Raw genomic sequence first — 12993 nt, 5'->3', positions numbered from 1 at the left:
AAAGAATATATAAATATGTGAAATATATTTAGAAGTGTTGAAATGTGGAATTAATGAATAAATGCTTCCTGGAATGAAAAGGAGACTCAGGCAATGATGTATTCTTTTTTTTTTCCTAACTTATTGGTAAATACAGCTCTCCTTTGACCAAAAAAAAAAAAAAAAAAACTTCTAAATTTCTAAAGTTCTAAAGGAAGATCTTAATAAGAGTAGCATGTCATAGGAATGACAGTTTACTCTTCTGGTATTTAAATTTAAGTCAGAAATGATGGATGAGCCTACAGAAAAGTGTGTCAGGTAGTCTGGATTTGAGGTTACCTCTGATCCTTGGTGGCCGTGACTCTGGGCACTTTGCCTGACATTATAAGCCTCATTTCCTCAACTGTCCAATGGGAACCTTATTAAAACTAAAGCCACAGCTTGTTGAAGGTTAAACAGCTTAGCACATGTCAGGTGTTCAGCCTAACAGTCTTGTGATTCTCAATACATATTAGCTAAAATTCTTATTAATAAGTAAGAAGGTCATGCAATAATTGAAAGAGTAAAGGATTAAAATTTAGACAAATATATCAAAAAACCTTAATTTTTTAAAAAACAGATCATGTTCCAATGATTACTTAGTAAACGGGGAAATTGGTTATTGAAAAAATAAATTGTATGTTACCTCAGAGTATTGAGAAAAATAAATTTCACCATGAATATACACCAAGCTGTAAGAAAAACAGAAGCCCATGAAATGTTAGAAGTGTTATTAATGAATATTTATATTATGAATATTTAAATATTATAACTACAGGTTATAAATGGATATTTGTCTGATTGATGGATTTTTTAAGGTACATTATTTTTTTAAATTCACAAAAGAATAAGTTTGTAAGTTCAAACTACAAGGTAAATAACAAACTGGGAAAATAGAACTTATAGTTTACAGAATCATAAGAAAATTACTGTATGAGAAAAAGTTTCACTTCTGTAGCCATCAATGAAATCCAAGTAATGTAAATATTGAACTACTCTTTTTAACTGCAATTTAGCAAAAATGTGTTTAGAAGAGCTCAGTATGACTGGCATAGTTATACTTTCTTGGCAGAGAATTTATGGAAATTGCTTTAGTAATAGATAAAATCCTAGTAGGTAATCTTAAATATATTCATATCCACATGGATGTTACCAGCTATTTTCTTTAGGTGGAATAAACATTTTGTTTTTATGTAACTTCTAGTTTCACATTTTCTATGAAAAATAAAGCAAATTTTAAATTGTTTCTAATAGAAATACTTTTATAAAACCAAGAATTTGAAGTCTGTTCACTTTTTTATTTTCCTGCACTGCCATCTGGTGGCCAATATGTAAATAGCAACTGATGTTCTGTGATTATACAAAATTCTGTTATTTAATCTTCGTAATTAATATAAGCTGTTTATATAATATAAATTTGTTAAACATTATTTATTATTGTTAACTTATATAAAGAAGCTTACTAATATTTTTAATGTAAAAATATACCTATGTTCCAAAGCAAGTGCTTCTAGATTTGAATCATTTTTGCTATTCATCTGCACAGCTTGATCCTACAATTTTGCACCACATTTATTTTACATAATTAAAGCAAAGCACTAAGTCACGTTCTAAGAAATAATTTTTATATTTGCAGTTTTTCAAAAGCCAAGGAATTATGAATAAGGTCCCATTTTTTCCCACTGAAAAAAGGCTTTCTGACTAAGCATTGTGCAGAACACACAATGGTGGGTCAGCCTTTTAGTCCATGGGGCAGGTGGGAATTAAAAGGCATAGTGTGTGGATAGTTTTAATGGGCCATTTCTTTTTGCAGTTCTAAGTGGAAGATGTCTTTGGGAATTATTTCATCCTTAATTCTTAATGATTCTAATGCAAAACTACTTGACTTTGTTTCTCCATTCAAAGAAGACACACCATTACCATTTCTAGACAGAGGGCCCTTTCCAGGAACTTTACCAGTTCCTGGGATTTGTGTGTATCCAAGCAATGGCAACGCTTCACTGTGCATCCAGAAATGATGTGATGAATGCCAGGGTCCCCCGCTCAAATATTTTTGGGAATAATTTTAGCAAAAGACATCAGAACAAACCCAGATGCTGCCTTTATACAAACAGGAGTTTGGCTGTGACAAATTGGTTTGGGCTCTAAATTGCCTTATAATTGAATGTCTTCTCAAGTATGATATTTAATAAGAAGGTTTTTGTGGAAGCCACAAAATGTATTGGTTATAGTAGTCTCAAACTTTCTAACAAACCTGCTTGAGACATGTGTCATCCCATTAGTGACTTTTATTTAAGGTTGCTAAAGCTGATATTGTTTATATGAATCTTTGTCCTTAATTAGAAGTGTGATCTGGTTTTACTATTGAACATGCTGGTTTTTTTTTTTTTTAACTAAATAACTTTTTAAATTATGAAATTGCATGTTATTTATCTATTACTATGTGCCATACTCTACAATAGGTGTTATACATATCTTCATTTAACTATCTTAATAGTTTCCATTTGGACAGAAATAGAATATACAAATTTGACAATATGTTACAGATTAAAAGAAAGTTTGTCTACTTATAAGTGCATTATTTGGTTATTCATCAACATTTTGTACTAGGAGCTAATTTTCTTCAATCCCCCCCCCAATCCAAGGCATTTAACAGAAAATTCACACATTCATTTGGTAAATATTTATAGCAAACCTATGATGTGTTGTGTACTAAAGATGCAGTGGTGGAAGGGTATTAATTTTTGGTAACCTGAGCCAATATTCCAATGGAACAGTCTAATGAAGATATACAAACACATAAGATTGTAACTGTTCTGTAAGAAAGATAGGCTGAGGAGAGTTTGTGAGGTGTGATTTGGTTTAGTCAGGGAAGATCATGAAAGAATTTCATTTAGGAAGAATGTTGAACTCGGTGAGATAACTGAGTGAAGAGGGGAGGAAACATTGGAAGTGAAAAAAGAGCATATGTAGTGAGGAAAAGAGCTATAGGAAGAAGGAAGAAGGTCTGTGAAGGGAGAAATGAAAAAACACCACTGCTGGATTTGAGATGCAAAGTCCTCTACAATGTCTACCCCAGATGTTCATGTTAACCCACACACCTTCTTCTCTAAGCATGCTGACAGCAAGATCTTCTCGGAGGTTCTAATCCAGGAACTACATGACTGAGTCTTTGGTGATCAGAGAAAGAATCAGTGTGATATTAGTTTGAATGTTAGTTTGATGTTGGTTTCTGACTCTGCAGTGTTAAATACACACTTTTGTGTTAGCTTTTCATTCCTATGACAAAATGCCTGAGAAAAACAAAGGAGTAAATATTTGTTTCAGAGGTTCATATTCGGTTGTCTCCATTGCTTTGGGCCTGAAGCAAGGCAGAACAGCATGACAAAAGAGCATGGTAGACAAAAACTGCTCACCTTATGGCAGCCAGGAAGGAGAGAGAGAAAATGGAAGGGTTTGGGGACAAAATATAGTATCCAAGGGCATGCCCCCAAGAGCATACTCCCTTCTACTAGGTCCTACTTTCTACAGTTTCCACCACCTCTCAGGATTCCATTCAGCTAAGAAATCATCTATGGATTCATCCACTGATGAGGTCAGAGCCTTCATGATCCAATCACGTCCCCTAAAACCCCACTCTGAGCAGTGCTATATTGGGGACCAGCCCTTCACCACATGAGTCTTGGTGAATATTCCAGATACAAACCATTACAATTTCAAAAGAAATATTTTCTTGTGATATATATACACAATAGAATATTGCCTAGCCACAAAGGAGAATGGAATTATGGCATTTGGTGGTAAATGGATGGAACTGGAGAATATCATGCTAAAGAAATAAGCCAATTCTAAATATCCAATGGCCTAATGTACTCTCTGATTTGTGGATGCTAACCCAAAACAAGGGAGGTTGGGGAAGGGAAGAATAGAAACTGATTGGACTAGACAAAGGGTAATGAAGGGAAGAGGGGAGGGGAATGGGAAAGACAATAGAATTAATTGGTCATAACTTCCTAGCCTTGTTTTGTATATATGACCCAGGTGACTCCACATAATGTATGACCACAAGAGTGGGAATCTAATAGAATAGGTTATATTTTGCATATGTTTATTCTACCAAAATACATTCTACTGGCATGTACAACTACTAATAAAAAAAATTAAGAAATACTTTCTCATTAGTTAAACAAAAGCTCCTTAAATCTGTCTGTTCACTCACCATACTCTGTGATGCTGTATCTTTGCCTTTTGCTTTAAGGTTTATCATATGTGGCTTTAATATCTGCATCCATGTTACCAAAAGACTGCCATTTCAGTTGGTGAAATTAAACCTGTATGTATATATTTTTTCTAAGAGCAGATGAGTCTAAGATGTCTGTAATATATTCTTATCTAATTCCGAACTTTGAAAGTTTGCCATCACTTTCCTAGGAGAATAAGATTTGCTATAGGGAGTTATACTTTGAAAGTTAGTTACTCCTATCTTTGCATTATTTATGAGTTTTTTTTTCATGAGTGCAATTGTAATATTTCTGTTATACACCACTGAATTTGTATTTAGTGAATAGAATTTACATTTAATCAGTTTGTATTAAAGTGACTTAATGAGATGCCTCACTTTTCTGTATTAAAAGCAGGTCAAGGCCAAATGAAAGACTTAAGGCAATACATTATTCAGTGCTCCTTTTCAGCATAACTTGTATCTTACGATGATTCATGATTTAAGTAAACCAGTTAATAACAGTTCCTATCACTAGCACTAATAATTTTCTAAGGTCAGATGTTTCCTATTAACCTATTGGCAAACTTTTAAATTCCACCAATGTAAAGGAATTCTCACACTTTTGTTTTCTAAACTGAATATCTAGAAAAAGATTGCATCAAACTGTGAAAGCCTAGAAAAAGCAATGAATGAGACCATGGGAATGGTCATTTGATTGATGATGTTATGTCTTTAACATCTGCAATTATACAAAACAGCAAAATATATTGGAATTTTATTCTCATCCATCTGATGTACCTGACCTTGTGTTCAAGAAAAAAAAAGAAAAGAAAAGAAAGAAAGAAAAGAAAAATGGGAAAGGCATGAATTATTTATCTGCACAGGATGTTTTACTTCCTGTTTCCTCTCCAGACCTTACATTTGCCTGAGCACCTTGCCTATTTGTTCATTAAAGAAGACAAAAGCCACATACAGTAACTCTGACACCTTCAGGCCTCTGTACCACCCGTGCCTGCTTCCCCTCTTCTCTCTAGCAGTAAGAAAGCTGACACACATTTTCCTGCAGGGACTTTCTTCAGTGTACCATCTGGATCCCATCCTTCTCACCTCCTCCCCAGGTTGTTGTTCACCTCTTTTCTATTTCCTGCCATCTTTTCCTTTCTCCTCTTTTCACCATCAGCCCTTTGTGTTCTGGTGACCCCCCACTTTAAAGGAGTCTTTCCTGGACCCCAGGTTCCCCCGACAGGTACCACCATGTGTGTTTCTGCTCCCCTCTGCCAAGGAGCTGTGAAGACTTGCCAGGCACAGATTGCCACTTTCTATCTGCTCTGTCCCTTCAGGAACTCTCCACCTGAGGTGCATAAATTCAGTGGCAGTTAAGTCCTTGTCATCTCTGTCTCTGAGCTATGGCTTCCTCTTGAGATTTCTCTCTTTCTTTCCCTCACATCATACTCCAAAAAAGTAAGAAAATCTAACATCCTGATTTCCCCCCTGCCTCTCTGGGAACTCACTCTTAGTTTTTTTGACCCTTCTGCTCTATTTCACTCTAATTCACATGGCTTTAAGCCACATTTTTATGATGAAGCCTTCTACTTTATTATTTTTTTAAAATATTAAGTCACATCTTCCTTAAGCCACGTGCTGTAAATGTTATTTCTTGACATCTCCACTCGTCTGTCTCACATACGTGGAAATCTCATCCAAAGTGAAACTCTGCTTCTTGTCCCCAGCCCTCAGTTATCCCTGAACTGGTCACTCTTCCAGACACGGAGGCCGCGTCAGAAACCTGGCGGTTACTCAAGATCCTGTTCTGTTACTCATCCACATGTTGAATCCACCAGCATGTCCTGTTCATTCTCAAAAATACATCTGAGTCCTTCCTTTTCTGACCATCTCCATGAATAAAAAAGCCACTAAATGTTTTCAGCTAGGTAACGACAATAGCTTCCTATCTCTTCTCTCCTGGCAATTTTGCTCACTTTAAATCTGTTTTCCACACAGCAGCTAGGGTGATCTCTTAAAATTCTGTATTAAAATTATTTTTCATTTGATAGAGAATGAAACCTCACTTTTTAGCATTTCCTTTAGACTCCACATGATCTAGCCTCTGCCTCATTGATCCTCAGGATGTTTCCTTAAAAGGCATCCACCCTCCAAAATAATAATAATAATCTGGATCTTTGCAATAATGTGGGCTGTTTGCTTGAAATCTTCTTTTCTTCATGTTCCTCACTGGGACATTTCTCTGGAATCACAGGAAATGCTATTTCTGAGCAGAATTTCCCCCACTGTTATTCACAATCCACATTGGAAATGCTTCCCCTGATATTGTCTCTCAGAGCACATTATTGTATTTCTCTACAGAGCTAATCAGTCATCATACTGCATTGAAAGGCAGCCTGGGAATGGTTGGAACAATAGACTCTTGTGACACTGCGCAATTGTCACTTGGTCTCCTCATTATTAGTCACGTGACTAGGGACAACTCAACCTCTCCTAGTTTCTCATGGATCAAATGATAATGTTTCTCTTGTAGGGCATTTGCAGAGGAGATAATTATTGTTTTTACAGTTTGTATTAAATTGAGTACATAGTACATATCACGTAAGTGTTTGCTTATGGATTTATGGTCCATGTGAGTGTGTGCATGTGTATGCATGAATAATTTGCTTAAATCTGAAAGCACAAAACTATTACTTGCTTTCATTCTCAGCTACTTGTAAACATTTGCTTTACAAATAGCTAATGAATTTTGAGTGTACCTTATAATTAGTCTCATTAATCTTCAGAGGAAAAAGAACACTGCACTATATTTGTAAGAATTTGGAATCACTTGTGGCCCACCCATTCAAAGCACTGAATTATATGTTCTTTGATCTGACAATAACCTTCAACATTTTGTCGAGCCAGTCCTTTGCCTTTCAGCAAGTCTGACTTTTATTCCACTTTTGAACACATACGAAGTCTGGGCCCTGGGTATCCTAAGGAACTGACAGAAGTTAGAGTTAATAAACAATGGGAGTTTTTCATCATCTTATCCTGGAGTGTGCAGTACTCCTATTGTTCTTATCCTTTTGGAAATACCCAGTGAACTATGTGAATCCACTTTATAGAACTGTCAAATTACTTTGTTGCTTATTCGTAACTTTTCAGTTTGGAGCAGGTATCATGGGAGAGTTTAAATTCTGTCCTCTCACAGTCTCTTATTGCTGAGAGCTTTGTCACTCAGAGCAATCACTATGTGCAGTAATCGACTTGCCCTTCACTTACCTCCACAATCCCTGTGTTCTTTATTTATATCATCTAGAGAGTGGCATTTGTAAAAGGCTACCAGTTGATCTTGGTTCATATTACCTTTTGGTTTGAGCTAACATAGAGTCCACTTTTACATTTCAAAACTGCTATCCTCCCCTGTCATCCAGTGTCCTCTTTTTTTTAACCAACCTTTTCTGACAAGAGGCAATTAAAAATCCTTACCTTTTCCTGCATCCTGGGCAGGTATCTTATATCAGTTTTATTTATTTATTTTTATGTGGTGCTGAGGATCGAGGATCACCCACCTCCAGGGCCTTGCACGTGCGAGGCGAGTGCTCTACTGCTGAGCCATAACCCCAGCCCTCATATCAGTTTTTAATTTGAAATTCATATTGTTGTTTTTGTTTTGTCTATATGATCCTCAGATTTGGGGACTGGAAGGGACCTCACATAACTCAAATTTATAAACAGGGAAACCAAGATTAGAAAGGTGACTGGCTCAGGGTTAACAGTGTAAGTTGGAGGCTTAAATGGAAGCTGCCATTTGATCTTTGGCCTTTTGTTACTTAGACACTCTTCCTTTTGAAAGAGATAGCAATGCAGTGAGGTCGAGATGGGTAAAACAAATTTGTTGAAAATTGTATGTTTGATCTTAATGTTCATTTATGCATTTTCTTTTTTTTTACTTTTTGCAGTTCAACAGCAATGCTCAGGATGTAAGCTGTTTTCAGCACCTTGTTCAAGCAAATGTAAGAAATAAGAAAGTGTTGAAAGATGCAGTGAATAACATCACAGCAAAAGGAATAACCGATTATAAGAAAGGCTTTAGTTTTGCTTTTGAACAACTGCTTAATGTAAGTAGCAATACTATGCCTTTTTTTCTTGTGATTGAATTGTTATATCTGAATCTCATTATCTTGAGAGCTACTGTCTTTAAGGTTTCTTAATAGTGCTGTTTTTACTTGTTTAGAAACCAGATGTACCAGATGGACACAAACTACCGATATGTCCAGGCAGTAGAAATCTTTGAACTACTTTTATTTTTAAGTCCAAAATTCAAAAGCTGTATACCCTATCAATCTTCTTTTTCCTTTAAATCATTTTCCCCAAAATTCTGTTATAAAAAAATCATTTGTAAGCTAATATTTTGATTTTATTTTGTATAAGCATGTGAAAATGGGTTGACCTATGTAGATTGACATTTTTTTTTCTTATCTCAATTGCTACACTATTTTTTTGGATATGTGTAGTATCACTCATCAATGGTTACTAAAAATATTTTAGTTTTGACTACCTCATCTGTATATTTAGGTTTCTTGTTCCTAAATGAACACAAAAGTCCAAATGATAGACCTTAAGATGAACAGAAAGACAAGTCTTGTTGCAGGAATTCCTTCTCAGCAAAGATTCCTGTGCATCACCTTTGGAGGACTGTACGTAGACTGGCAGACCCTGGCATGCTGCCTGCCCTATGGTATAGCAGGCAGCTCACTCTGTGGACAAGTATCTTCAAATGGCCATGTCCTCTATTTCATGCTGTGGTACTTGATTTTTGCATCCCTCCTGAGGAAGTATTATTACAAAGGTTGAAAATGGGGACCTGTCCTCCCTGTACTTTAGTTTCCTCACTTACATAGTGGGGGTCACCACAGCTTACATGTGAGAGGGCTGTGGAGAGGATGGTCCAGAGAACACAGCACATAACACACCACCTGCAAGTGATGGCTATCAGGTGGGTTTGGGGCTCATGATCATCATTATTACTGTAATTGATGATTAGCCTGGGGCTGTTACAGTCAGCTCATCCTTCCTGTCATATTTGCCAAATCACTGAATAAATCAACCTTTACATATAGTCTTTTCTGAAAATCTGACTTTGTTGTTCTCTGAGTGAATAGTCTAAACAGTGTTTGAGATCCATTCATTTCTTCACTCTGCCAATATTTATTGAGTACCTTTCAATTTGCTATCATAGTGTTGGGGTTAGAATTATAGGAGGAAAGATCATCTGCTTTCAAGAAGGTCTAGTCTAATGCACTGGATCATCATTCACATTATGATGTGGCGTTCTTCGTGTTTGCTGAAGCAGCACAGAGGAGAGGCAGCTTTGGTACCCCAAGGAAGTTAAGAAAGGGTAGCATTTCCTTGAAAATGGAATTTTGAACTCTCAGTAGAATCTAGGAAGGTAGATGAGGGAGGGAAAATCATTTTAAGAAAAGAAAAAAAACAAGACAGTGTGGGTAACACAGAGAGATGAGACAACATGATGACATAATTAAAACATTGCAGCTGGTTCGGCATGGCTGGACTGTCAGCAGTTTGAGAGCAGTGATAGAAATGGAAAGGCTGTGAGATATCAGTGAAGAAAGTAAGAGCAAACTAAAAGCTCAGAGCATGAGAAGGGTATGGTGAGGGGTATTCTGTGAGGTGTTCTGAAAGGGAGGTGGGTGTAATTGATGGATGGCACAGGAGGGGTTGCTGAGAGTAGGAGGGGACTTAGATGACACCAAGTTCTCTGAACTGGACTACGACGCAGATGGTGGCACAGAAACCTGATGGGGAAATATGGGATAGAAATAGCTCAGTCCAGATATGTAAAATTTGAGGTCAAGTTTTATTTATTTAACAGACCCTGTTAGATAAGCAGTAAGAAGTCAGGAAAATGAAGATGTTTAACATTGCCATTTTTAGTAGAAATTATCTTTAGTGAAATGACTATGCTTATTAAATAGTATATGTTCATGAATGAAAACTGAAATCTCAATACTTCAAAATTCAAATGTAATTTATCATTAGATTCAGATATATTTGTCCTCAAGTAAAGGAATATAAATTCCTTTATATTCTTATACTCTTATAAAGTAAGAGGTTTTTTTTTTAATTCTTTTATCTTGAGTAAATAGTAGAGTTTTCTAAATCTTGGTGTTTGAATTATTCTTATTATTGACAGTTTGCCTCACCTCACTCCCTCCTGTCTGGGTTTAAAAGAAACCTAAAGAAGGGTTCAGAGACAGGCTCACTGGAGGCCGCCTTAACCCCATGTTCGTTCCTAGTGGAGGACAAAACCTGAAAACTCCTATGGCCCCTCCGCCTGCCTTCACTAAAGTTGTAAATGATTTTTAATATGGTGTCTATGCCTCATGTGTTTTTTTTCCTACATATCCCACATACATTGAAATTTTTTGTTTAAATAATTTTCTCAAATATTATGGCTCACTTTATTAAGTTGAGGCATGTTTAGTCATTTCCTTCAAACACTTATGTTCTTATTATGCTATTTCATTCTGTTTTTTTCTTTGTCCTTTCAAATTTACCTTTAAAATCACAGAAGCAACTATCAAATTAGAATCAGGCATTTTGTTAAGTACAACAATAAACATTAACTGCATTACTCTTCAGTTATAATTTCATCAAGTATTATCATTTTTCAAGTTTTTGTTGAATGTTTATTTGATAGATGCTGTGCTTTGTGCTGGCCAAGTAGGGAAAGAACAGAGTTTGTTTAACTTTATCACATTAAAGTGTATTATCAATGCCATTAATTATAAATTTATTGAAATAATCAAATTTTTGCTCAGTTTGTTCAAAGTAATGTTAATTATTATGATTATATGATTTTTACATAATTGCAAACCCATGGAAAAATTAATATTATTCACATTAATCCTACCACAAATCCTGAGGCAGTTACTCCTAGGAAAATTCATGTTGAAATCAAAAGATTTCTTGATCTTTCCTACATTCTCCCATTTTTTGTATGCCCTGATATCTATCTCTCCTAGGAAGAGAGTTATACACAAATATACAAATACATTGACAAATGCATTCATTAATATTAATTATACCTCCAGTGCTTCAAAAAGTAAAACTATGACCTATGGTAAAACTTTATTTACAGTATCGCTCTTATAAAATAGTCCTTGTGCATATTATTTTGACCATTTTATACATGCAGATAAAAAGATGAAATAGAGAAATTAATTTAGCTAAGGGATTTTTAGGCATCTTTTACACACACACACACACACACATTATTTTATATTGTACTAGAAATTGAACGCATAAGTGCTATATCCCCATTTGAGACACAGTCTCACTTAGCTGTTTAGGGTTCACTAAATTGCTGAGGCTGGCCTTGAACTTGTAATTCTCCTTATCTTAGCCTCTGGAGTTGCTGGGATTATAGGCACGTGCCACTGTGCCCAGCTCATGAACATATTTTTAAGATAAAATATGTAAAGCTCTGCATAATCAAATTTGCAGATAAGTTATCTTCAAAAGATAAGAACCTACACCTGTAATTCTACAGACTGAGGACACTGAAGCAGGGGATCTCAAGTACCAGGCCTGCATCAGCAACTTAGTGAGACCCTGTCTCAAAAAATAAAAATGGACTTCGAAATGTAGCTTAGTGGCGGAGTGCTCCGAGTTTAATTCCCAGTACAAAAAGAAAGAAAAGAGAAGAATGTTATAAATGAGTTAATCAATACTTATGTTTTCACAATGCTTCATTAAGAGCTTTTACTGCCAAAGTCCTAATAACCTAGTCAATGAATGAGGTGAGATTGTATGAAACATGATCTTTTCACCAATAGAGAAAAATATTAGCTTCATTAATTTTCACATCAGAAAATGAGATTTATCTTGACTGAAAAGTAAGATAAGAATGTAGACCTTAATAAGCTTGGACGCTAAGGAGAATTAATGATTTTTTAAAGCATTAGTCATTTGAAGTTCAGGGTTGTGCAGTCCAACACAGTAACTATCATCACATGAGGTTGTTGGGCAGTTGGAAGGTGGTTGATTTGAATGGACATGTGTAGAAGTGTAAAATACACGACAATATTCAGAGACTGATGCTGCTGAAAATAAAGCATATTACATTGATTTCATTTTGAATTGGCAATATTTCAGATGACTAAATAAATCATATTATTAGAATTAATTTCATATGTTTTGTATTTACTGTCCTTGAGATGGCTATAAGAAAATTTGGAATTACATATTAGGCTCATATTACTTTTCCTTTGAATAGCATTGAGCTAGAGGGTTGACATTTTCAAAAAATTTGAGCATCTATAAATTAGTGTGATTTTTTTTTTCTGCATTTAAGGATATACATTTCTCAGTAGCAGAAAGCTACGATGATAATGTCATACATCAAGAAATCCACCTTTCTGAATTAATTGTTCACTTTAATGGCCCTTTAGTACTAGTTCATTGTTCTCCTGTGTCAACTCCTTTGGAGACCTTAAAGATTAAGAGGACTTATCACTGGAATTGAATCTTTCAGGAGTAGCATATGCAGGCAAGGTTGAGAGAAGAGAGAAAAAATACCCTGGGAATATCTCTGCATTTACAAAGGAATAAAACAGTGTTATATGTTAGAGGGAGTTTGTCCTTTAGAAATGTAATTTAAAAAAATAGAATGAGGAGGGAAGAAGGAAGAATTACGCGGAAATAGATTGCAATTACACTGAAAAGGTTTTCATATTTTA

The 12993-nt window shown here is 35.4% G+C and overlaps 1 protein-coding gene across 9 annotated transcripts in view; it reads left to right on the top strand.

Annotated features, from left to right (window-relative positions):
• Positions 1 to 12993, top strand: part of Cacna2d1 (calcium voltage-gated channel auxiliary subunit alpha2delta 1) — a 444702-nt gene that overhangs the window by 347847 nt on the left and 83862 nt on the right. For all 9 annotated transcript variants that reach the window (XM_048786232.1, XM_048786240.1, XM_048786238.1 and 6 more), the window contains exon 11: positions 8191 to 8349. In XM_048786232.1, coding sequence (XP_048642189.1) covers positions 8191 to 8349 — 159 coding nt within the window. The remainder of the gene's footprint in view (positions 1 to 8190; positions 8350 to 12993) is intronic.

The sequence above is a fragment of the Marmota marmota genome, unplaced genomic scaffold (assembly GCF_001458135.2).
Source record: "Marmota marmota marmota unplaced genomic scaffold, marMar, whole genome shotgun sequence".
Lineage (NCBI taxonomy): Eukaryota > Metazoa > Chordata > Mammalia > Rodentia > Sciuridae > Marmota > Marmota marmota.
Note: the sequence above shows the minus strand (reverse complement) of the source record. Positions and strands in the feature narration are given on the sequence as shown.